The sequence below is a fragment of the Tympanuchus pallidicinctus genome, unplaced genomic scaffold, assembly GCF_026119805.1.
Source record: "Tympanuchus pallidicinctus isolate F22 unplaced genomic scaffold, pur_lepc_1.0 scaffold15, whole genome shotgun sequence".
NCBI classification, from domain to species: Eukaryota; Metazoa; Chordata; class Aves; order Galliformes; family Phasianidae; genus Tympanuchus; species Tympanuchus pallidicinctus.
The window spans coordinates 9,189,237-9,213,623 of NW_026294669.1; the positions used below are offsets into that span (position 1 = coordinate 9,189,237).

General features: G+C 48.6%; 1 protein-coding gene across 1 annotated transcript in view; it reads left to right on the forward strand.

Moving 5' to 3' along the window:
- The first annotated feature begins 6,621 nt into the window (after positions 1 to 6,621).
- The window catches only part of ITGB5 (integrin subunit beta 5), a 42,035-nt gene continuing 24,269 nt past the window's right edge, over positions 6,622 to 24,387 (forward strand). Inside the window, 5 exon segments of the mRNA XM_052676089.1 lie at positions 6,622 to 7,519; positions 10,373 to 10,458; positions 14,207 to 14,411; positions 18,570 to 18,819; positions 21,561 to 21,729. Of these exon segments, the coding sequence (XP_052532049.1) occupies positions 6,622 to 7,519; positions 10,373 to 10,458; positions 14,207 to 14,411; positions 18,570 to 18,819; positions 21,561 to 21,729 (1,608 nt within the window).

The window sequence follows — 24,387 nt, forward strand, 5'->3', positions numbered from 1 at the left end:
TGAAGGCTTTCTTACATTGCTGCCCAGCAGTGTTATTTGCAAGTTCAAAGACTATTTTAGGCTGAAAGCTGTGCAAGTTACAACTTTACAAGCAGCCTGGTGAGAAAGGGGCAGGTTTCTCTGTGTTGCTTTTCTGGGTTTTCACAGTTAACTGGCAGAGCTGCTCTCTTCTAGATGTTGTTGCCATCTTTGCCTGCAGGAGACAGGTTCTGGTGGCCTGGGCCTCTCTGCACTGGCTGTGCGCATCTCAGTGTGCACAATGTGGCTTTTCCTCTGCGCAAGCAGAGCTCACAGGATTTAGCTATTTTTGACATGTTATTCAAAGGACGGTAGAAATTTGATCTTATTTTTTTTAAACTTTTCTTCTGAGTATGCTTTTTTCCTGATTTTTCGTGGGGGCTTCGAGGGGGTGAGGTACTGATGAACAGATGTGATGCAGAGACAGCAAATGGCAAGCAATCATTAAGGTCAGCATGGGCTTCGCTTTGTTCAGCCAATTTCTTTTGCTTGGATGTCTCCTCCTTGTCCTTGGTGATTTAACAAACAGATTTGTTTGCATCAGAAGTAACAGTTCATGTACCTTGGGACATCACTGGGACAAAATTCCTATTTCCACAGCTTAGTGCTTAGAGGATCCCTTAAAACACCTGTGACAGGAGCCTGCTGGTCTACATGAGGAGGTTTTAGTGTTCTCTCTTACCCTGTTGGGAGGCAAAGCTCAACAATAACCACAACCCAATGCTGTAAAACTTTAATGAGGGTAAGATATGTAGAAATTCAGTGCCACTGATAGTAGAAGTGGCAAAATAGTCAGGTGTTTGCGTCACTTAACTTCTGAGGAGTTATCATTGCTCCTGTTCAAAGCTGGTTTCTGCAGCTCGGCCAGTTCCAATAGCTTGTGCTAGGGAGGGGCCTCAGATACTGGAATGGACTTCATTGCTCTTTAACATTTCAAAGGCTGAGAGAGCTACTTTGTCAGCACTAAAATTCTGTACTGAAACTGCAAACTCTCAGATACTTCACTTCTTCTCTTTGAATTGTGTAATTCTGCTGTGAAATATGAACATGGAAAATGGCCCTTAGGGGTGTTTTGGGACTCCTACCTATTACATGCATTTTTCTGTCTGCATGTCCTCCAAATCCAGATGGGTACTGGAGAAACTCTCACCCTACAGCTTGAGAGGAGTTGTGCTGCAAGCAGGGCAAAGCCTCCAGGGAGGTCCTGGCCTTTCCCACCCTCCTGCTCTTCTGTGACATGGGGTGTTCTGTTGTGTCCCCTAGTCTGCCACCTGCTTTTGTCCTAGACTGAGAGTGACACTGGAGAAATTTATTGGCATATCTGCAAAGGGAATGCTAAATAGAGGAGTCAGGGACTGTAGGCTTGTATGGATGTATTGGGTCTCTTAGGTCATGTGTTATGCTGACTCTATTTGGAGACACTTGGGTACAGTTAGGGGATGCAGGATAGTCAGATAGAGGCGCCGTGTTGTGGATGGCTGTGGTCTGAGAGCCTGGACCTGAACAGCTGCCTTACAGGAGGATGGGATGTGATAGGACGGGGGTAGTGATGGGTTGAACTGATTGAGGCTGCAACCAGCCTTGAAAATGAGTCATAAGAACCTGTGTCCAAGCACTCCCTAGCACCCTGACTTTCACTTTAGGACAAAAGATGATGGCCTTATGTTGCAATAGGAGAGGTCCCGTTTGGATTTTAGGAAAGATTTCTTTTCAGAAAGAGTTGTGAGGCACTGGCACAGACTGCACAGGGAGAGGGTGAAGTCACCATCTCTGGAGGTGTTCAAGAACTGTGGAGAAGTGGCACTCAGGGATGTGGATGGGGATGACTGTATGTGAAAAGTAGTTCCTTTCAGACCTGGGAGCAGGAAGCACTTTGCATTTTTCTAACCTTCTGCTGGTGAAAAAGCACCTTGTTTACTTTATGAGGCTGGTTTTACACCGATACTGCATGTGATGATCCAGGCTGCTGTCACTAGCTGGTTAGGGTGAGCAATAAAGATAAGACGTTTCCCCAGAGCCTTGATTTTCACTCCTCTACTTTCTTTGACCTCAGCTGCTCATTGTTTTGTGGATGAACTCTAGCACTCTTTCCACCTGAAGGAACAACAGACATTTTTTCAGCCTTTATTTCCCGTTATTTGTGACCTATGTGCCTTGTGGCCTTCCTTGTTAGACTACTGCTTTTAGGGCCTGGTTTAGGTTGTTGTTGATTTTTTTTTTTTTTTTTTAACTAATTTCTGCACAAGTCTGTATGTTCAGCTTTTGCTCCCCAATCCTGGATTAAGTCAATTAATTTCTCTTGGGCCCCTGGGCAAAGCTGCTCCATTTGCAAGCACTGGACACAAGGCTGAAAAAAGAATTCATTAAGTGCCTTGTGAAGGATGCTCCAACTGCTGGTAAAATACTGCTCTGGAGAAAGGTTTTGCATCAGGGGGAGGTGGGCATGGAACAGCTCCCCAGAGCAGTGGGTATGGCCCAAACTGCTGGTGTTCAAAGAGCATCTGGACGCCACTCTCAGACACAGGATTTGAATTTTGGGTGGTCCTGCATGGAGCCAGGAGTTGGGCTTGATATTCTTTATAGGTCCCTTCCAACTTGGGATATTCCATGGTTCTGTTTTTGCTGCTAGAGATGCTGGGAGCTTCCCACATCCCCCATAGTCTTTGCAGTGGGTTTGCTGGATGAGCCGGCTCAGCAGGAAGTAATGAAGGGAATGAAGGGAAGAGACAGTAGGAGTAAAGGAAAGTCACTGGAGTAAATAAGTAACGAGAGAAATAAGATCAAACAGACATTGTGGCTGTTAATAAATGACCCATACCCAGTGTCATGGTCTCGAGGGATGCAAAGGAAGGGTGTGGCCAGCAGCATGGGGATATTGCACACAATACTGAGCCATTGGTGATAGGTTCTGACAGCACTGACATGGACAGCAGCCAAACAGCTTCCAGAAGGAGTGCTCAGAGCTACAGGAGATCCGAGCAAAGTAGGCAGAAAAAAAAAAAAAACAAAAAAAAAAAACCAACAAAAGAGGAGCAAGTCCCCAGGCTCTGGGCACTGTCTCCATGGCACCCACTCAATGCTGCAGGGATTTGCCAGGAAAAAAAGAGACTTTTCTCCACTCTCTGTCCAAAAGGACAAGAGGTGATGGCCTTCAGTTGTGCCAGGGGAGGTTCAGGTTGCATATTAGGAAAAACTTCTTCTCAGAAAGAATGGTGATGCAGTGGTAAAGGTGCCCTGGCGGGGGATGGGGTAGGAACCTTTCCTGGAGGTGTTCAAGAGCCATGTAGATGTGGCACTGAGGGATGTGGTCTGAGTAGGAGCAGGCATGAGCTGATGGTTGGACTGGATGATCAAATTGGTCTTTTCAACCTTAATGATCCTATGCTCTTATGATCTGAACCTTTAATATCTGTTGACACCTGGAAGGACATTTATCTCAGCAGGTTTCTCTATCTGGCCATTGCTTGAGAAACGTGCTCTGCCTCCCTGTCCCCCAGGCTCTTGCTGGGTGTCACTGCCACCTGCCTTGTGCCCTCTGACACCACCTGGTTAAACATTAGCGAACTTCAGCCTATGCTTTAGTCATGCATAAAGAGGTGTAGGTGGGAGAAAAAAAGTCTGCTGCATAAGCAAGACTTTGGAATAAAGACTTTCTCCAAAATCTGCAGTCTACAGAGGCCCTTTTTCAGGCCTGATTAACCAAACTAGGGATATACTTTAACAGGCAGGCAGGGCAGCAGGGAAGGACAAGCCTCCAGGCTGTTGCTTTGCTCACTCTGCAGCTTGGAGTCCTTGCCACAAGATGGTGCTGGCTCTTCACAGTTACAGGAAAGGCCACAGAAATGCAAAACCTTTTAATCAGCTGTGTCAGCTGGGGCTAGCCATTAGCAGGCACAGCATGCTGCTGATTTTAACCCTCTCCTGCACCCCAGCCTTGGGGACCTCGATGCCCATTCCATTAATGAGCTCCTTAACCTCAGGGATGGGGACATATTTCAGGGTGGCCACAGAGACCTTTATCAACTGTCAGATCAGTACTTCAGTAACCCCTCCATAAAAAGCTATTCAGGCAGCCAGATGCCCCCCAGCCTGCCCATCTTCCCCACACTGCACCTAGATGTGCAGTATTACATCAAAAGTTGGATCCACTGGCACTGTTTGAAGGACTGACATTGATGACTTGGCTCTTCTCGGGGCATCTTGCTCTTTTAAGGGGGTGAGAATGATCTCCTCCATATACCTCCCTCATTTCCCAGCCCATCAGCTCCAGGCTTGCCCATGGAAAGTAATAATGTGAAGATACAAGGTTCCCCAGTTGAGCTATCCCATGGGGAAGGGACACCTGTGTCCAGAATTTATTGTGCTCCTAGGTGGCAGAAGACTGACAGGTGGGAGGTGAAGCACTCAGTTAATCATCCAGCAACTAAAGGAGAGGCTTGCTTGTTGGCTGCCCCAGATATACCAAGAATGCCAAAATATGGTTTAGATAAGGAGTTAAGAGAAGGAAAACAGGCATTGAAGTGATTGCAGCTCAAGCACCAGCTGGCAGCCCTCACTTGTTGCAATGTAATCACATGGTGCACACTTCGTGAGATACCCACTGAGGGATGGTTTGAGGCACAGAGATTTATTCTGAACCCTTTTTTGTTTGTTTGTTTGTTTGTTTTTGTTTGTTTGTTTTTTATTATTTATATGCAAGAGAGGGACAAAACTCGAAAACGAGTTTTCAGGTGCACTCCTCTGCTGCCCTGCATTTCTGCAATGTTTCCTCTCAGCAGCAGGGAGTGCTGGTGTTGCACTTCAGTAGCAAAACACTGACGCTGGTCCTCAGATGGTAAATGCATATATATTTAAAGGAAGTAACAGCATGAGCAGCATCATTAGCTGTAGAACACGCTGTTTAAGAAAGAACAAAATTCATGATGGTTTTTTTGTTGCTGTTTTTGGTTTTTTGCACGTGATTTTTGCCTATTGCTGCCATCTGACATGGATGTTGTATGAATTGGAATTTGTTGTAGATTCCATGCAAAAAGCAGGAGACAAACCATTACATCGCTGCAGGGAAGCCCTGTTGGGAAGGCAAAGCCCACTGTGTTTGTCTGCACTCCCACCTCCATAGCATGATCAGGTCCTACCTATGGGGACCACCATTCTACTTGGAGAGGTGAAAAAAGAGGGGTCAGCTATGGGAAACCTACAGTGTCTTCAATGATATGGGGTTATCTAGACATGAATCAGATGCTTTTATCCACCCTTCCTGCCACATAAGGGACATATGACAATGAAAACATATCTTTAATACACCCAAAGTATCGTCTATAAACCACTTTGTTTTGCCTGATAACAGAAGAACTGGCTTGTAATTATCTCACTTGTAAGATACACTGGATTGCATCCTACTTGCACCACACTTTAAAATGCAAGCGATAAGAAAGCAAGTACAAAGATCAGGGCTTTCTAACCAGCTGTTTCCTGTCTCCCATCCAGCAGAACTGGGCGATGATACAAACCAAGCTCATGGGACTCCATGGCCCCTAAATTCTTGAAGGAAGTAGAGAGGTCTCAGTCCCCTGGATTGAGTATAATCCCTCAATTGAATTGGCACGTTGTAGGCAGGGGAGAAAAGATATGGGCTGTGTCTGAAGATCAAAGCTGATGAAGCCCTTCTTCAGGCTCCCACCCCAGAATTGTAGAATCTCAGAATGATGTGGGTTGGAAGGGACCTCAAAGACCATTTAGTTCCAACCCCCTGCTGCAGGACAAGGTTGCCAACCACCAGAGAAGGCACTAGATCAGGTTGCCCAGGGCCCCATCCAACCTGGCCTTCTTTGTATGATGCCTTTGTTGTTGATAACCTTGTTAATATACCAAGTCTGTTTTCTTGGAAACCCAACAGGAAGATGAAGGCCTCACATGGTTTTGCTCACAGAGGCCCTTCAGAGCAGCTACAATACTTCTTGCTCTGCATATGAGGGTGGAAGTGCAGTGCTGGCTTTGGAGAAGGGTATCAAGGTAGGCAAGGGATGAGGGACCCTCACTCTTCAGAATGAGATGAGTGCAGCTCTCTCATACTGTCCATATATGTTCGCAACCATGTGCACTTGTGTGTGGTTACAGAAAGGTTGTCTTCTATTCAGGGATGGAGGATATGCTGTGGGAAATGCTGTTCTGTGTACATCAGAAGAATGCTGCAGCCATGCCAGGTTGTTACTGCCCCAGGACGGCTTTGGTGAAATCCAAACCTGCTGTGGCACAGCAGTCTGGAGATGCTGAAGAAACCAGCAGTGCATATGAAGTCATGGGGACTGAGGATGTGTGTCAATCAAACCTAAAGGTAAGATCCAGTAGATACACTGTTCAATTGGCATGAAGGTCTGCAGGCCACTGGTAGTAGCTGTTGCTATTAACTACCTTTGGAATCAGCCATCGGCTTGACAGCTGATTTATGATTTGTTTTAAAAGCAGGAGCAGAGCCTGCCAGCAGTCCAAACACTGCCATAAATCCTCCGTTCCCCTTAGATCTGAAGCGTCGATGTCCCATCGAGCTGGGGACAGACCCAGAGCTGGAGGGCGGGCATAGCCCGGCTCACAGCCCTTCGCCAGATGGACGCTGTTTGTGTGGCAAAAGTCGCTGAAGCAGGATAATGCCACGTAACAGGGGGCAGTGAACTGGAGGGAATGCGTGCCAGCCCGGCAGCAAGCAGGCGCGGAGATCGGTGTGCCCGTGCTGCAGATGCTTGTGTGCATATATGTGTGTGCACGTGGCTGTGTCCGGGTGTGACAGTGTGCATCACAGAATGACTTGAGTTAGCAGGGACCTTAAAGACCATCTGGTTCCAGCTGTGCACAGAGCTGCCACCCACTACATGCCTGTGCCTCTGCGTGTGTGCATGCGTCTCTGCGAGCTCCACACGGAGGTGTGCGTGCATCAACCCGAGCGTACATGCACGCGTGTATACATTTGCACGTGGATGCCTGCACGTGCATGCGCGACACGCGCACGTGTGCACGCACATGCGAGCACGCACGTACACATTTACACCAGCGCGGCCCCTTGCACAACCACGCACACGAGCCCGTGCGATCCCCCGCCGCCCCGCTCCGCTCCCCAGCTCCGGGCTCCGCCTCCCCGCTCCGTACCCCGGCCCGAGCGCGGCCGAGCGACGGCACCAGCGGCGGGCGGACCCCGGCCGCTCCCCGTCACCCGCCCCGGGCAGTCCCAGCGCCGCCCCCGCCGCCTCCTCCTCCTCCTCCTCCTCCTCCTCCTCCTCCTCCTCCTCCTCCTCCTCCTCCTCCTCCACCGCCGCCGCCGCCGCTGCTGCGGCCGCACAAAAGGCGGCGGGGAGGGAGGGAGGCCCGGCGGGAAGGGCAGCCTCGGCCGCCCGCACCATGCCCCGCCGAGGGGGGCTGCCGGCCCCCGCCGCCGCCCGCCGGCCCCCCCCGCTCCTCCGCCTCCTCCTCCGCCTCCTCCTCCTGGCCGCCCCGCTGCAGCCCGGCAGAGGTAAGGGCCCCCGAGCCGCCGCATCGCGTTGCGACACGGAGTTAACTTTCTTTTGCTCTGCTCTGCGTTCCCCTCCTCTGGCCGGCTTCATCAACCCCGCTTCCATGTCTGCCCGGTGCGTGCCACTGAGGCTGGGCTGTGCCCGCGTCCCTGTGCGGCGATCTCCGTGAGAGCCCCTCCCGGTGCTTCTGCTGGCGCCGGTCCTCCGTGGGGTCCCGAGCTCCTCGAGTCCCGTTGTGCCGCTGGAATCGCATCGGGGCACCGCAGAACGGGTTGTGTTGAACCTGATCCCGTCCAACCTGGCAGTGGGCACCTCCAGGGTTGGGGTATCCTCAGCATAACTAAAACGATTCTTTTCTCTTACATAGCTGGGTGAAGCATAGAGCGTATCGCTTTTCTCCTCCCCAGCAAGCCACTGCATTCATCCCGCAGTTTGAGGAGCTGCCCGGACGGGGTTTTCTTGCAAAACAGGTTTAAAATGCGGTCTGATTGCCCGGAGCATCTTCATGAGTAAAACCGGTGTACCTTTCGTGAGGGATTCCCATCTTGCTCTGCATCATTGGTGTCATTATTAAAATCTAAGCCCGCTGAGATGTGCTGCCTTCCCCTGCTCACTGGGGCCCCTGTGGCTCTGTCCGAGGGCAGGATGGGCCCAGAGGTGCTGTCTGAACCTTCTCACAATGCAGTTGGTGTTTAGGAGCTGTGGCATTAGGGCAGATGTGTATATGGAGTGCAGCTTGGCAGTATAGGGGGTGGATTATCATCCTCCAGAGTAATCCCAGTTAAATCTTGGGTGGAATTTTTTGCACTACGTCAAGTTTAGTGGAAAGGAGTGGTTTTGTTAATTGGGTGGAGGGGGCTGAGTTTCTTCACAGAATCACAGAATTGTAGGGGTTGGAAGGGACCTCCAGAGATCATCGAGTCCAACTCCCAGTCTCCTTGCCCAGTGGATGAGCACAGGCATCCTCAGCTCCTTCCTTTGCCTGGTTCCAGCATGTGATCCAGCATGAAAATCTGCACCAAACTGGGCACTGCTCTGAACTGAGCGCAGCAAAGATCATCACTGGAAAGCGTTGCATCTTTATGCTCCAGCTCAGAAAGCTCAGCTTGCACTCCCAGTACAGCAGCTTAATAAAGCTGAATTTTCAATAACAGTGCTGGAGATGTTTTGGTTTTGCTCCGAAGTGGGGAAGAGAACCCCAATAAATGCCCCTGGGAGGAATGTCCCATGGAGAGCTGTGCCACTGTCAGCCTTTGGCTGTGGCACCCAATGGACCGGAGAAGACCTCGGTTTTCATTCAGATTCCACTGTGGCCAAGTAAACATTCTGAAATCCATCAGTCAGGAACAGAGGTAAATGCTGTCCTATTTTCAGGTGAATGGGCAGGGAAACCTGCTGGGTAGCTGGAGTGCAACGATTTCCTTCAGAGAGGGGATTTGGAAAGGCTTTGGTCTGTGCTGGAAGCCATTGCAGCTGTAGGGCTCGGAAGTGTGAGTGTTAATCTCCCTGCATGCTACAGCTGCTGAATAAGCTACGTTTTGCTTTCTGTTACATCTTTATACTTAGAACCCTCACAGTGCCCAGGAGCTGAAACACAACTCTATGTGAACAAGGAATGAGACGCATGGGTATGTGCTAATGGTCAGCAAGAAAAAAATTAATAAGCCCCTTGTTCAACCCACAGGAAAGCCAGCAGTCTGCCTGAATGAAAGCCATACAGCCAGCACAGCTCCGCAGCCCGCGCTGGGCTGAACCACCTGGCAGGGCATAGCCAGCCTCAGTGCAGGGCTGGGTCATGCCATAGGGCTGGCTTTGGAGCAGGGACAGCAATGCTTGTCCTTCTGCTCCATGCTTGGGCAGGTCCTTGCCCCAGGACAAAAACCTGCGTGGTTCTGCAGCCATCAGTGAGTCTGCGCTGTCTGCAAGTGGCATCCTGCAGTACTTGTAGCCCTCCAAAAATAGAGGCTGGACAGTGCTCTTATTGACATCCGGGAGGGAAAAGAATAGCAGGCTCCCTGTTCACGCCCAAGGCATTTTGTTGAGAGTCTGCAGCCCCTGGGCTGAAAATCAGTTTAATTATGTATTGACAGTGGATGTTAAGCGCGGAAACCGGGCAGGCTGGGGCATCAGTGCCATTGAAGGGCACATTCCTGGCCCCAGGCTTGGTTAAACAAGCTGCTGTATTCAGAGCCCTGTGCCATTGACGTTTTAGTTTAACTTGCACCATTCTGCTTTATTTTGAAATTCTCTCCCAGCCCAGATGCTGGATGTTTGTAGATTAGAATAGCTGTGTACCCAGAGCAGAAAGCAGTGTCTCTGGTTGGCAGCACAGAGCCCTGCTGATGGTGTGTCCTTTGGACAGGCCAGCCAGGTATCTCGGGGAAGTGAATCCTGTCATAAATTACAGCAATTTGTTGTGACTGCATTCAGCTGTGGGAATCATCAATGGGGAAGTGGGTATCTTCTAGGGCTGCATTAAGATGGAAATGCTGGAAGGGAGCTGGGTGTGCCTAGTGTGACTTTAGTCAGCATCTTAGGGGTTTAGGGACAGCCACCTTTGGGCCAATGGCACAGCTACTGCATTGTCAGCATGTTATTTCCTTCTTTGATTAACCAGACATCATTGAAAAAGAGGGAAGAGTAATCTCTAGAATCGTATTTCAGTGGTTCTCAGCTGCCCCAAAACCAATTTCTGTCCTTGTAAAATATTTCTTGGGGAAGGAAAAGAAACCAAGACCTGCATACTGAATAGGAGTTCCAGCCTTTTAGTGTGGGAGGTTATTTGCTCATGACACCAAACTTGCAGTGTATTTAGCTCAGCCCACCCCATTCTCTGTCCTTTCTTGTTGAAGGTCTCAACCTGTGCACGAGTGGAAGTGCCTCATCCTGCGAAGAGTGTCTCCTCATCCATCCCAAGTGTGCTTGGTGCTCCAAAGAGGTATGTTCCTTCTTCTGCTCCTTCAGCTGTCTCCCACTCTGCATGGGGCACTGTCACTGCATGGGCTCAGTTGCAGGGAGCCTTGCTGGAAAGCACTCTGCCCTGGCTGCCATCCCAGTACGTGCTGCATGGCCTGCAACAGAGGTAAATCCCCTCTGTGAGTCTGCTGTGTTGTTTCAGGAGACTGCCAGTGCTTCTGGTGTCTGCACCGATGGCAATGAGCTGTGCAGTTTACCAGCATGCTTTGCAGCAAAAATGCATCCTTATGTTTTGGGTATCTTGTAGTCTGAAATCATCTCCCCTTGTTAAATAGAGTGGTTCAATTGGAAGAGGCCTACAAAGATCATTGCGTCCAACTGCCTGACTGCTGCACAGCTGCAGCTCTCCAAGGAAAGCATCTTCGTGCTGCTGTAGTATTACATTACCTGACAGAATAACAGCTCCTGTGCTTTTTTTTTTTTTCTTTCCCAGGAGGATGAGTGATGCATAGAAGGCAAAGGGAAAGGGTAAAGCAGTAGATCTTACTTTTGAGACATCTTGTAAACAGCTGTAGAAGTTCCTGTTCCAGGCAGCTAATCTGCAGTGTGATATTGCATCCAGGAGCGCTGGCTATCACTTATGGGTACCCAATAGTTTGCCTTTAAATATATCAAATTCTTGGCATCAAAAGACAAGTTTTACAAATGCTGCCAGTGGAAATGTTGATCTGGTGGTCACTACGACCACTAATAGTACCACTAATAGTACGTCAGCCTGTGGCATTGGCAGCTTGACTCTTTATCTTGCAAACAGAAGAGTTCCCAAACAAAATAGTTTCCAAATGGAGTGGAGGGGCCGGGGGAGGGAAGAGAAGTGTTTACAAGGAAGTTCCGTAATCCTTCCTGACCTTTAGCCTGGAGCAGCTATTTAAAAATGCACTTCCAGGTATTTCTGGCCAAGAGCCACATGTTAAAAAGCCGCTGTCCCTGTTACAGACTGTGAGCTGGAACTTAGTGAGCTCTTGTTCTAACTCTGTATTGTTTTATAATGTGATGCCTATGAAAGGCAGAGCTGAAATAGGATCATCTATTTAAATTACACTTGAAAGAGGAGATGTAAAACGTAGCTGGCTGTCTTCTGGGTGTGCCTTGCGACAGGGCTGGCAGGGGAAAATACCTGGCGTGAGTGTACATTGTGTGGATGTACATCCACCCGTGGGTTATGTGTGCAGGTATATTTGTGTGTGTGCACTCAAGCCAGGGATGCTAATAAATCCTATTGATTAAACTGAAATTTTTTCTTGGGTGAATTGAATTCTCCCATGTTTTCCAGTGACGTGCATGCACCCTGTGCTTTGTGATGGCAGGAGTTTGTGCCTGGAGGATGAGGAAGGAAAATCAAGGGATCTCCTGGAGGGAACATGTCAGCTTTCTAAGTGAAGGAAGAAAGCATAGTTTCTGCTGAATTAATGCAGGATTGAACTGATTAAAGCAAAAACTGTAGGGAATAGCTTGGGACATGTGAAGTCAGAGTTATGTATAGCCAATGCTGTTCTTGCATGAGCCAAGCAATTTGTCTTAAAACGTCCAAGCTGATGAGCATGTAATTGTCGCGTTGTTGGCCTAATCTCCATTAACTCGTATCTGCTTGCATGCATTGCCTTTTGCTTGCTTATTGGTGCACAGGCCCAGCAAGCAGTGTGAGCCAATACCAAGAGCTGCAGGGTGTGATCTCTGAGCAGATGCCATTCTGCAGCACGAGCCAGTGCAGCTCAGCAATTGTCATCCTGTGGCAATTCCCTGGGGCCAGTTTCAGAAGAAATCTAAGCAGAAAATGGGTCAGGAGCAGCAGAGATAGGGAGCTGCAGAATTGCAGAGGTGCTGCTGAAGTGAGAGCTTTTGCAGTTACTGTCAAATGGTGTTCTGCATCCCCTCGAGAGCTGAGTTATTCCTCTCAAATTTCTCCTGAAGAGGAGTGTCTCCTGCCCAAAATGTGGACTGAGGTGGCTGAAGTAGCCTTGTGGAGGTGGAAGCCCATGAGAGCTATGTCCCTTGTGTTGCTGGTGGCTTGGCTTGGTGGGACAGTCAGAGCTGGGAGCTGAGAATTGCTGTAAACACATACCCAGAGCCTTTTTCCTGGTGCTGCAGGGTATGCTACCAAGGGCTGATAGGTGGTGAGGAAGCATCCTCCTCCAAGGCTGCATTGTGCTACCCCATGCCAGCCAGAAAATCGGGTCCCAGTTCACTGCCCTTTGAAGTCAAGACATCCCATAAACATCAAAAGGTTTTGGAGCATGCCACAGGGGTGATTGGATGTGCTTGACAAAGACTGGCTTCTCGCTGATTTAATCATAGAATATCCCAAGTTGCAAGGGACCTGTAAGTGTCATAGAGTCCAACTCCTTTAAGGACTAATCATGTCTGAGATAAGCTCTTCCCCACAGCTGCCCTGAACCTACTGCTTTGCTGGGCGTTGTTCTTGGCTGGGAGGGACTCTGCTCTCTATTTTGTCATGTTGGAGATGATTTACGCAGTCCCAGTCCTCCTCTCTCTCAGTCCATCTGTTTACATGGTGCATTCCAAGAAATTCATGTTCACATCCATCTGATGTGCTGTCGCCTAGGCTTGGCATTGCTGCTCCATGCTGGAATGCAAACTTTGCATTTTTCAAATAGTGTTCAGCCCTTGTAGTGAGGAAACACAGAGGAAATACTCTGTATGTGTCCCAGGACCTGAAGTTGTCCTTGGGAACACTCCTGAGCTGTGTTTGACATCAGTCAGACAACTTCTGCCTCCTTGATGTTTCCCCTGTCACTTGCTGCTCTCCAGCATTGACAGAAAGTGGGATTTATCCAACCCTGCTCTGCTTTTTTGGCTGTGTAACTGAGGGAGGGGCTGTGAGCATCTTATTTCCATTATTTTGTGTGATTTTAGTATCTGCTTAGCTCCCAAGCAGAAGATGGTTGTGTCTATTGTTATAGTACAAAAATAAGCAGAAATCTGATGTTGAAAATTCAGTAAGCTTTGGGCAACTTGCTCCTTTTAGCCTTTTCAAAAATAAAACTAAAACCAGCACACTAACAAATAGGACGTGCTGGCTGCCAAAGGCTGCATTGTGAGGCCAGGCTGTTCCTGAGTGCCTGCCACACACAATGCCCTGTTGTGTGCCATGGTGGGGGCCGGCCAGGGGCTGCAGGAGGCCTGGGGGAGGCATGGGGGAAGATGTCCCTGTTCATTGCAGTGGAGGTTGGACCACATGACCTTTAAGGGTCCCTTCCATAATACTGTGTGCTATGGGGAGCTCTGTGTCAGCTGCCTCTCCAGTCTGCTCCTGCTGGTTGCTTGTCCAGCCTGCAGCTGATTTGGTCTAACACCTCCCATCAGCCCTCATCCAAGTCCCTTATTCTCCAGCAGAGCTTCCCTAGACAGCCTGCCCATGTCAGAGCACTCCAGCTGTGCTCCAGCCTACAGAACTCTTGCTGCAGTGGCATTTTTCCTGTGCGATAATCCAGGGTCCTCTTTGCAGTGGTTTGAGGTAGGGGTACCATGGTGCTGGTGCTGGGATGTGTGGTCTCACCCAGGCAAGAGGGTACGTATGTCCCTGGAGCCCCCAGCCTTGTTCTCCAGCTTGCATATGGCCCTCTGTCTTCTCTTGGCAACAATTCTGCGTTCCTCTCTTTTGTCAAGCTCCACCAGGCTCAGGCACACATGGAAAAATTCACCTGGTCTTCTCCTTTCCCTTTCCAATCTGTCTGTTCTTCCCCCCCCAGGAGTTTGGCAGCACGAAGTCCGTCCCATCGCGGTGTGACTTCCTGCAGAACCTCATTGCCAACGGTTGTGCCGGCGCCATCGAGAACCCACGCAGCAGCAGCAGCGTGATGAAGAACATCCCCTTAAGCAGCAAGGGCTCTGGGCAAAGCCATCTGGATGTCACACAGATCACTCCGCAGAAGGTCACCCTGAGTCTTCGTCCTGGTGAGTCCCAGCAGCTCCCAGCTCCATGGTTGCATGTGGGTGGGCAAGAAGTGGAACTGGATGTAGGATCATAGAGTCATTTGAATTGGAAGAGGCCTTAAAGGTCATCTAGTCCACCTGCTCTGCCACAAGAAAGGATACCTGCTGCTAGATCTGGGTGCTCAGAGCCTGGTCCAGCCTGAGCATGCAGAGGGATGGCTGTACCCATGTCCTCGTGCTCACTGAAGGTGCTGGCTGCTGGCCATCAGAGTCCATCAGCTTCAGTGATATGCTCCAAACAGAACTGGGTCTGAGGTTTTCTTTGAGAGGACAGTGAGAGGTCAATCAGATCCTTCGTAAAGCTGTCACTTAACCCTTGTTTGCATTTAAAAGGAGCACGCTCAGCTTAAAAATGCACCCTTTGGATGGAAGGAGTTAAAGAAACTTTGGATCCTGAAGCCTGACAGTGCTTGACTCTAAACTGAGACAGCTCCTTATGTAAATTTTTTTTAAAAAGCATATCTGTTTTCTGTTGGTATGCAAAAGAGCCATGGGATCAAGGCCTGAGATGAAGATTTGAACTTGTGACTCAGAGCTTGGACCATATCCACATCCTTGTTTCATTCCCCTGAGCCATCACTTTCCTTAAGTCTTTTCATTTTAAATGAAAATTAAGAGTGAAAGGCTAGATGGAGCCACGCGAGCGTGCTTGTTATCAAAAGTTTTTGCATGGTGGGGGAAGGCTTTAATGTGGGTTCAGAATTCTAACAAACATTTGGCAGCCAATGTTTCTGAAGGGGGGAGAAAAAGCTCTTTATGGCAAAGTTAAGAAGCAAGTATAAAAGCATGATTCATTATAAGCAATTGGTGTGGGTTTCTAGGGCTTATGTTTCTGTGACAGCTCTCATGAGCATACAGAAAAATGAGATAGGATGTTTTTGCCCAAGAAAAACAGCAGTGTGAGTTGGTGCTCACCACACTAGAGCTCTTTCAGGAGCTACCAGGGCTGACGGTGGCTCCGGTGTGGCTCTGCTTCTGCAATTTGATGCTGCTAACGCAACAGGTTTGCTCCCGTCCAAAGGGAGTTGTTACTGTTATTACTCTGTTCCTCAAGGCAGTCGCTGTGGGAAAGGGCAGGCTCAGCATTGCCGTCTTGCAGGCATGATGCCTGGTGCTCAGCACTTTCCTTTCCCCACCCCCAGCTGTTGGGATGCCCATGGCTCCAGCAGTGAGGTGGGATGTGGGGTCCATCTCTGTGTGGTTCTCCTGGGGCTGTGTTGCTGGATGCTGGAGCTGCTGTTCCTGCTGGGCCTTGCAGGGAGCCAGGCTGCACTGCCAAGTTCCTATATGGCAGGAAGATGGAAAGTGGGGCTGATAACCCCTCTAGGGTGCTGCACTGCTCCTGCTTCACCTGTATGCTGTGGGTTACCATAGCTTGTGGACAAATCATATGTATGCATGTGGACATAGCTTGCTGGACAAATCATAGAGTCATGGAGAGGCTTAGGTTTGAAGTGACCTTAAAGATCATCCATTCTCAACCCCATGCCTTGGGCAGGGCTGCCAACCTCCAGATCAGTCTGCACAGGGCATATCCCACCTGGCCTTGAGCGCCTCCAGGCATACAGGGATGAACATGGATGGGGTATCCATAGCTCCTATGGGCAAACAGCAAAGGCCTGCAGAAATAGGGAGTGAAGGTGAGGCTGTACTGCTGCTTTTGAATACCAACAAATGCAGGAGCCAGGGAAGGACAGGAATCTTGCCAGCAGCTTTCTGCTGTCTCGCCTTTGCAACTGATCCTGTGGCTGCAGGACTTGCCCTCAAATCCTTCAGGTCACTACAGGAGGAGAAATATATCTACATTTTTCATATTATCTCCCATTTGTACTGCTTTTCTTTTTCGTTTTTGTTGCAAAGCAGCACACTCTTACTCAAGGCTGATGACTTCCCAAATGCTGGGCTTTGCACCCCCAGTTTAAATCATCCATTTGTACTTGAGCTTGAGAGTGAATCCTGAGGGCTGCACCCAAGACAAAAAGGAGACAATATTGATTTAATTTTGTGCATATTGTGCATAATACCAATTTTGTGCTCCAACGGGAGTTATTTCTTTTTGTGCCCAGAGTGTAGGATTTCAAAGACCAATTGACACAGCAGGCGTGGTGATTGTGCTCTTCTATTCTCAGACCGCTAAGCAGAAGCAGAACGGGGCAAATTGTCAATTGTTTGCTGGTCCCACCCAGGCTGTGAGATCTGAGCATCCCATGGCATAAAAACACATCCCCAGATCTCTGTGCTCTGAGTTGATTCCTGAAGGCCTTACAGTGATGTCTTCTCAGGGCAACTTTCAGATCAAGCATTTAGTTTTTATGATGTTGCTTGTTAACTCTGGGTTCAGCTATAAGACAGTGTTCTGGTATGAAAAGTACGAATATTGTAAAAGGAACTTAAAGCAATGAATAGATTCATGTTGTGTTGTCCATTAAATCAGCAATCAGAAGAGGGTTTTGTGGATAATCGCGGTTGACAAATTTGCATTCTTAAATTGGCCAAAGGCAGCTTTTCCAGTTTTTGTGCTGCCTCTGTGTGACAGTATCCAGGAAACATTTCTGAATGCAGTTTTAACTTTAATGCTTCTCAATAAAAGCCCTAAGGAGAGGATGGTGGCGGTGGTAGGGGGGGGAAGGAAGAGGCTGGGTTATCCCTGAAGAGTCAGACAAGTACTGTACACAGCGAAAAATAAATTCTTTTGTACTGACATCGCCATACATTAGCAATATTTTCTGTGAGCTAATTAATTTGTGTAGTTAGGAATGAAAGAAGAAGCAACCCTGGGATCCTGATATTATTGCTGTTTCTTTGTGGACTAATACATTCATTACCATCAAGGAGGGTTCAGTGGAGTATCCCAAGAACTCTTTCCAGCATGGCAATTCCCGTCTTAGGACCTACTCTGGAAGAACAGTATTTTTGAAACTGCCGTGTCTGGGGCACTGTATGCCAAAGGCACATTTCCTTTTTTCTCAATGGGTTAAGTGGGGAAAAATGCATCTTGGGGTGGGAGTTGCACGGGGCTCAGGGGAGGAGGATCTGGCACCATGTGGGGCAATAGAGCGCTGGGGATGCTGCAGAGCACTGGGGATGCTGCTGTTGCCTGCTCGTGGGCTGGAAGTAAGTGGGAGCAGCTGTGCTGCTGCAAACAATGAGGAAAACAATAAAACTTTTAGGGAAATGTTTTCATGATAATAAAAAATGTGCTTTTCATTTCTGAAGTGGGAGGAAGCAAAGAGTGCTGCAGAACCTGCTGGTGCCTGAAAGTTCAGCCTGGGCTGTGAAGTGAGAGGTGGAACGGAAGGGGTGCTTTGGGCTTGAGATGACTTTAACCCCTGAGGACTCAGCAAGCTGGAAAAGGGGCTGCAGAGCCAGCAGGAGATACAGGATTTTTAGCTGGAGAGTACTGGGGATTTCAGTTTGTCCCCTCACTGTATTGTTGGCAAAATGTAAGGCAGACATTGGCCTTGTCCCTTCTGGCTTCAAGTTGAGCTCATATTTATGCCAGCTCACCTTCTTCAGCACGTGGACTCCTATTCTGGACACTGTCTTGACCAGAAGAGCTTTGCAGAAGGGCAGGTCAGGGAAGAGGCTTACTTCAGCTCTTTTTCATGTCTTCTCAGCCTGACTCAGTCCTGTCAGTTTCCTCCCTTGTGTTCATCACTTTGGATGAAAGCTTTATCTCCACTTTGATACTTCCCCATTTGAGTGCAACATCCCTCTTTTCCTGTTTCACTTCCCTTTTTGCCCTGCTTTCTCCAGAGTGATGGTGACATGACTCTTTTCCTGCGGAGAGGTCTTTCTAAAAGATGTTCTTTCTTTATTTGCCTCAACCTGCCTTCCAGGCACAGTCCAGAGGACATCTTGCCTTCAACTCATGTTTTGTCCTGACCCTCTTCCTTCTTCTGCTCCACCTCCTTTCCTTCTTGTATAGGGCTTCCTTGCTTACCTGTTAGTCTCCTGAGGAGTAAACTTGAAAAAACTTGTTCCCCTTAACCCTCTTAGTTTGCAAGAGAGCCTGCTCTGCACAGTGAAAGCAAAAATAGCACGCAGTCTAGATTTGATGATGTGCTAGGTGTTTTCTTGCAGTGCTTTTCACTGCTCTCAACTATTGTGTGTGTGCAGGTGACAGGACCTCCTTCCGAGTTCAGGTCCGGCAAGTGGAGGACTATCCTGTGGACCTGTACTACCTGATGGATCTCTCCCTGTCCATGAATGACGACCTGGACAATATTCGCAATCTGGGGACAAAGCTGGCTGAAGAGATGCGGAAGCTCACTAGCAATTTCCGGCTGGGCTTTGGCTCTTTTGTGGACAAAAACATTTCTCCTTTCTCCTACACAGCACCGAGATACCAAAACAATCCCTGCATTGGGTAAGTAGGTGCTCCCCAAAAGGAGAAGCCCAGTGCAGATACTAACAGTGTCTGGAGAGTCTTTCCTTGCAGTTCTGGCTTTAGGCACCGAACCACACTTTTGGAACTGTGTGGTAATGCTCCAGAGCCATTCAAAATCAAGCAATTCCCAATTTTGCAACAGCTTTTGGGGTTACTCTGATCTAAAGATGTGCCTACATGTTCCTCTTGTGCCAGGAATCTAAAGCTATTTTTAAATACCTGAAGAGGATGCAGACATTGCTGGCTTTATTTATTTATTTTTTTTTTAGAGACTTTGAGAAAAGGGAGCAAGAGCCAGAAATTCCTGATTTCTGATCCTGTCTCTGAGTCATAGTTTGGCCTTGAGTAGGTCAATTAAGCTCTTCTTCTCTGCTTTACAGATAAGGAGACCAAAGCAGTGCAATTCTTTCCCAGCAGAAGTGTTTGGGGGAAGTGAGATTTGGAAGGGCCTGTGAGACTGATTAATGAGTATTTGTAAGGCATTCTGAAGATGTCAGGCAGTTTCCTTCATCTTTATTGCCAGGGAATGAAAGCGAACTGGCAATTGCAACAGACACAAATAATGCAGTTTGCTTTGCGGTGTTATCAGAGCCTTTTTTTTTCCTTGTTAGTAGCTTTCTTAGTGTCTTTTTGTTTGACTTGTAACAGCCAGAGGATCTAGTCTGTTGAATCAAGGATTATGCCAGAGTGAAATAGGCTGACATGGAGGGCGTACAGGCTCAGGTGGATTTGGATGTTGGCATGTGAGGGTGCAACAATGAGTCATAGAATCATTAAGGTTGGAAAAGATCACAAAGATCACCAAGTCCAACTCCAACCCATCCATACCATGACCACTAACCACTAACCCAGTGCCCATCTGCTCTTTTTCTGAACATCTCTGGGGATGATGGCTCTACCACCTCCCTGTGCCAGTGCATCACTACTCTTTATGAGGAGTGATTTTTTCCTAATATCCAACCTGAAGTTGCCTCCTTGGAGAATGTTGCCTTTGACACTTCTCTTCATGCTCCTTGTCCTGCCCCTTCTTCTCCTCATCCCTTTTTGGGGTGCTCTTTATTGCTTGAAAGGGCAGTAGAATTAGCCCTTTTTTGTGAAGCATGCAGAGATACTTAGGCTGTGAGATCACATCACAGACGCCAAACTTTATGAGTGTGCTTGCTCTAAGCTTTCTGTATGAGAGGCAGATTAGAGAGAGTTTTCATCAGCTGTAAGTCTCTTGCCATCTTTTGGCATTGACTGAATATTTGACATCTCATCACCTGTTCAGCAGACAAAATTATCCACGCACTTTTTTCATCAGTCCTATCCAGAGAGGAAAGTCAATTGGATGGTGATTTTAATACTAAAAACTCATGCTTTGGCTGTGAAGCATAGCCACAAATCTGGAACTCCTTGACTTTGGTGCCCTTGCACGTGTTTATAGTGGGATGAAAGTAGGTAAGTCAGAGGAAAGTACAAAGCTTGTTTTGGAGCATATAGAGTTCTGCAGCACCCAGATGAAAGCCCTGGCTAGTGAAGGAGTACTTTCATCTGTCACTTTTTCTTCAAACACTTCCTCTTGTTCAGAGCATTCAGGTTATGCAGTATTTTCCATTCTGCATCCCTTGCATGCCTAGCTTTGGGACGCTGCTGTAATGGAAACAACCTGGCTGACAAACCTGGCTGGGCATGGACAAGTGGCTCTACACGTGCTGTTCACTGACACCATAGCACTGTGTCCTCTGCTCTACACAGATCTTTCCCTGCCCCTGAGATTTGGCATGGCCTCAGGGATGCACGCAGTCATCTCTTATTTGCTGCTGCACCAAAGCTCAGCTGCCATGCTCAGGAGGCTGGATCTGCTAGGTCCTTGTGTGGTGATGTGTGTGGGTTTGCACAATGGGGACATGCATGTGGCACACAGCTTTTGGCATGGGAGGAATTAGAGCCACCAGCAGTGGTAAACTTTAACTGTTCCTTTGTTAGAAAGCATCTTAGACCCTACCCACAGTGAGTCATTTTTTTCTTTCTATCTCTGAAGATAAGAATGACCTACTGCAAGTGCAACTCCTTTGTAAACACATTTTATTCTTAACTTTTCTCCTCCCTCTCCCCTGCCCATGCTCACCTCCTGCCCAGACCTGCAGGACTTGCTCAGCTCAGGGCTCCCAAGCACACCATGAGCACCAACCCTAAGAACACCAAACCTTCGAGGTTTGTTGCCTCCTGGCAGCTTTGCAAGGTTTCCTGGCAGCCTACTGCGTCATTTCTCCACCTTAGGGTGCTGCTCCTTCCTTGCTGCTCCAAGCTAAGCAGGAGTGACAGTGTTTGCTCATCTGCCTTGCGGGGAGAGTGGGAGGATGCATGAGTGATTAAGTAGATGCATGCCCACTGCATTGCTGTGCTGTGGGCTCTAGTGGGAAACTGCTGTGACTTATGGGCACTGAAACCTCACAGCCATATGGCCCCGGTGCTTGTTGTCTCCACTTGAATGTTGTATGGAGACATTCAGTCCAGATGAGAACTCTGCAAGCTTCAGCTGCTCAAAGCCAGTGCAGAGATGGGCTCTACTGTGTGTTTGTGGATAACTAGCCAGAAATCAGAGCATCCAAAGCATGAAGTCTTGTAGAAGGCTCAGAGATTTGGAGGCCTGTGTAGTAGAGCTCGGAGCTCCTGCAGCTTGTGGCTCTTGGTGAGGTTGATGCCAACTAACCCTTCCTCTTCTGCTCCTCTTGCAGGTATAAGCTGTTCCCGAGCTGTGTCCCTTCATTTGGTTTCCGCCATCTCTTGTCCCTGACGGACAAAGTCGACCGTTTCAATGAAGAAGTGCAGAAGCAGAAGGTGTCCCGGAACCGGGATGCACCAGAGGGTGGTTTTGATGCAATTTTGCAGGCTGCTGTGTGCAAGGTGAGTCCCACTGCCTTCTGGGTATTTAAAGCAAAGTAAAAGAGAGGAAGTTTCTTTAGCTGTGTTCTTGGATCCAGCTTCAATGCGTAAATTTTTATTGTAGAAACCATGAAAATTGCATTGAGAAGTAGAGGTTTTTATCTGCTTTTATGCATGAAGAGGCATAGCAGAAATGCATCTTCCTTGCTGTCACCATTCCACACAGGACAAGCCCTCTCCCTGCAGTGCACAGCTAGGTTTGCATGCTGTTCTCACTGCAAGATTCTTGCTCAAAATCCTCCTGGAGCAAGCGGTTGGGTTGCTCCATATCCCTTTGTGAGCTGGGGATGAAAACCAATGGTTCTTTCAAATGTCCTCTCCCCTGGGCAGTGCAGTTGGGCTGCCCTGCTCTCCACAGACAGCCCCAGCTGCCTTTTTCCCTCTGACATACAGAATCACAGTATCACAGAATGGCCAGGGTTGGTAGGGACCTCAAGGATCATGAATCTCCAACCCCCTGCTACATGCAGGACCACCAGCCTCCCCATTTAGTACTAGCCCAGGCTGCCCAGGGCCCTATCCAGTCTGGCCTTGAACACCTCTAGGGATGGGGCATCCACAACCTCTCTGGGCAGCCTGTTCCAGCACCTCACCATTCTCTCTGTAAAGAACTTCCCCCTGACATCCAACCTAAATCTTCTCTCCCTCAACATAAAACACACACAATTTGGCTTTTGTCCAGCTCAGCCTTGCACAGTTCTTTTGGTAGGTTCTATTTTCTTGTGGGTGTGGATTTTGGGATAAGCATCATCCGCAGGAGCAGTGGGATGCAAGCTTGTGCAACAGGATTGAGTGGGAATGCATATCGCCCTTTGTTCACATTGGGTGCTCGACAGGACCGAGCCTGCCCTGCTGGCTCCGATGCCTCAGAGCAGCCGTCTCTCAGGTGCTGCTGGCACTGGAACAGCGCTGCTTCCAGCTCTCTGTAGGTACAAAGTTCATCATGTGGCTGAGAGGTGGCACTAGAGCAGGGAAGTCTCAGGGCAGTGACTCAGTTGTGCCACCCTTCGTCTGGCTCTTTGCGGTTTCTCCGTCACATTTTCCTTACCGCAGCAATGGGACAGGATTTCCTTATAGTGCAGAAATACTGCACAGAGGCATCATTTGGGCTGTGCTTCTTAAGCCCCATAACCCCTAGGGGAACTTTGTTCCCTTTGCAGGTGGTGATTTGGGGGCTGTCTGTGGCCCTGGGGTGTGTTTCCCCATTGCCACCTGTCTGCAGTAGCCCGTTGCCTCTCCTGGTGTGCTCCAGCTCTTCCAGCTTTCACCCTTTAGGGAATTTCAGACCCCCTGGGCACTTAAAGAAGCCATTTGTAGCATCCCAAGAGGCGGCCCTCAGCAGCCCCAGTGTCTGAGCACCATGTTCTCCCCTGCAAGCACAGAGGTAGGAGAAACAGTCCCTCATTTGTTGGTGAGGTGTTTTCATGCTGTAATTCACATCGAGTGTTTCTTTTGCATGAGCTGTTAAGAGAGCTCTGTCATTTTTTGGCTGAGGTTTTGAACTGAGGAGTGAGAAGAGCTTGCACAGTTAATACAGACTAATAACTGGTCTGTGTTTGGCTCCTCTCTGAAAGATGGAGAGATGGTAAATGTTATTCTGGAGGCAATGAAAGAGCCAGAGACAATAAGCCTTTATGCTGATGCTAGAACGGTTAGCCAGGAATATTAATCAACTTTCTGTAATTACATTTTCCGTTTGCAGTACTTTGATTTTCTGCCATCTTGAAGTGCAGACATCATAGAGCTTGGTGGCACATGTAAGTTGCAGATCGTATACACAGAGCTGCAGCAAGAAAGTGATGCTTAGTTGTAAAATGAAGTGTCTTTTGAACTGCTTTTGGTCAGCGCTCATTAGGCACAATGTTTAGCATAAATTTAGATGCTTACTTCAGAGTTGGAAACACTGATAACAATCTGGCCGCCTTTTCAATGGGGTTTGGAAGGCTGCGGTGTGCTGAGGCAGCTGTGGTGGTTCTGACAGCAGCAACTGTGGGAGCAGGGCAGGATTTATTCCTGCGTGGCCCTGCAGAGACATGTCCTTACCCTCCATGCTGCCTCAGGTCAGGTCCCACCCTGCCTTTCAAACCTTCATATCCCACGGGGATTAAACCAGCGCCGGCGTCAATGCAGATCACTGTTCAAAAATCACGGGCCAGTAAAAATAAATGCAAGCCTCTTTGGTTGTTTGTTTTAAGCAGAGCAGAGCACTGTATGTCTCGTACAGAGCGGCATTTCCCAGCACTTTGCAGCTGCAGGAGGAGGCAGTGAGAGATGCTGCAGCTGCTCACTGCCAACCTCTTGGTTTTTCCACCCGTCTCCAGCAGCCATGCACATTTTGTAACGTTTTGGTGTTTGCTGCATTGGCTCGAAGCACCGTGCAGCTTCGGCATCAGGGTGGGTGTCTCAGCTGAGATATGCTGCCCAGATTTTTCAGCATTTCTATGTGCTTAGCTTAAGTGTGAGAATAGGGGTGAGTCTGTGTATGAAGAGGTACATAGCCCTTGGTGAGAAGGTGGTGCCAGAAGGCAGGAAAACAGAGGAATCATGCCTGGAGAGGCTGCATAACTGTTGTCTGAATGAAGTTTGTTTGCTTTGTGCATAGCACTCTTCTAAGCTTCT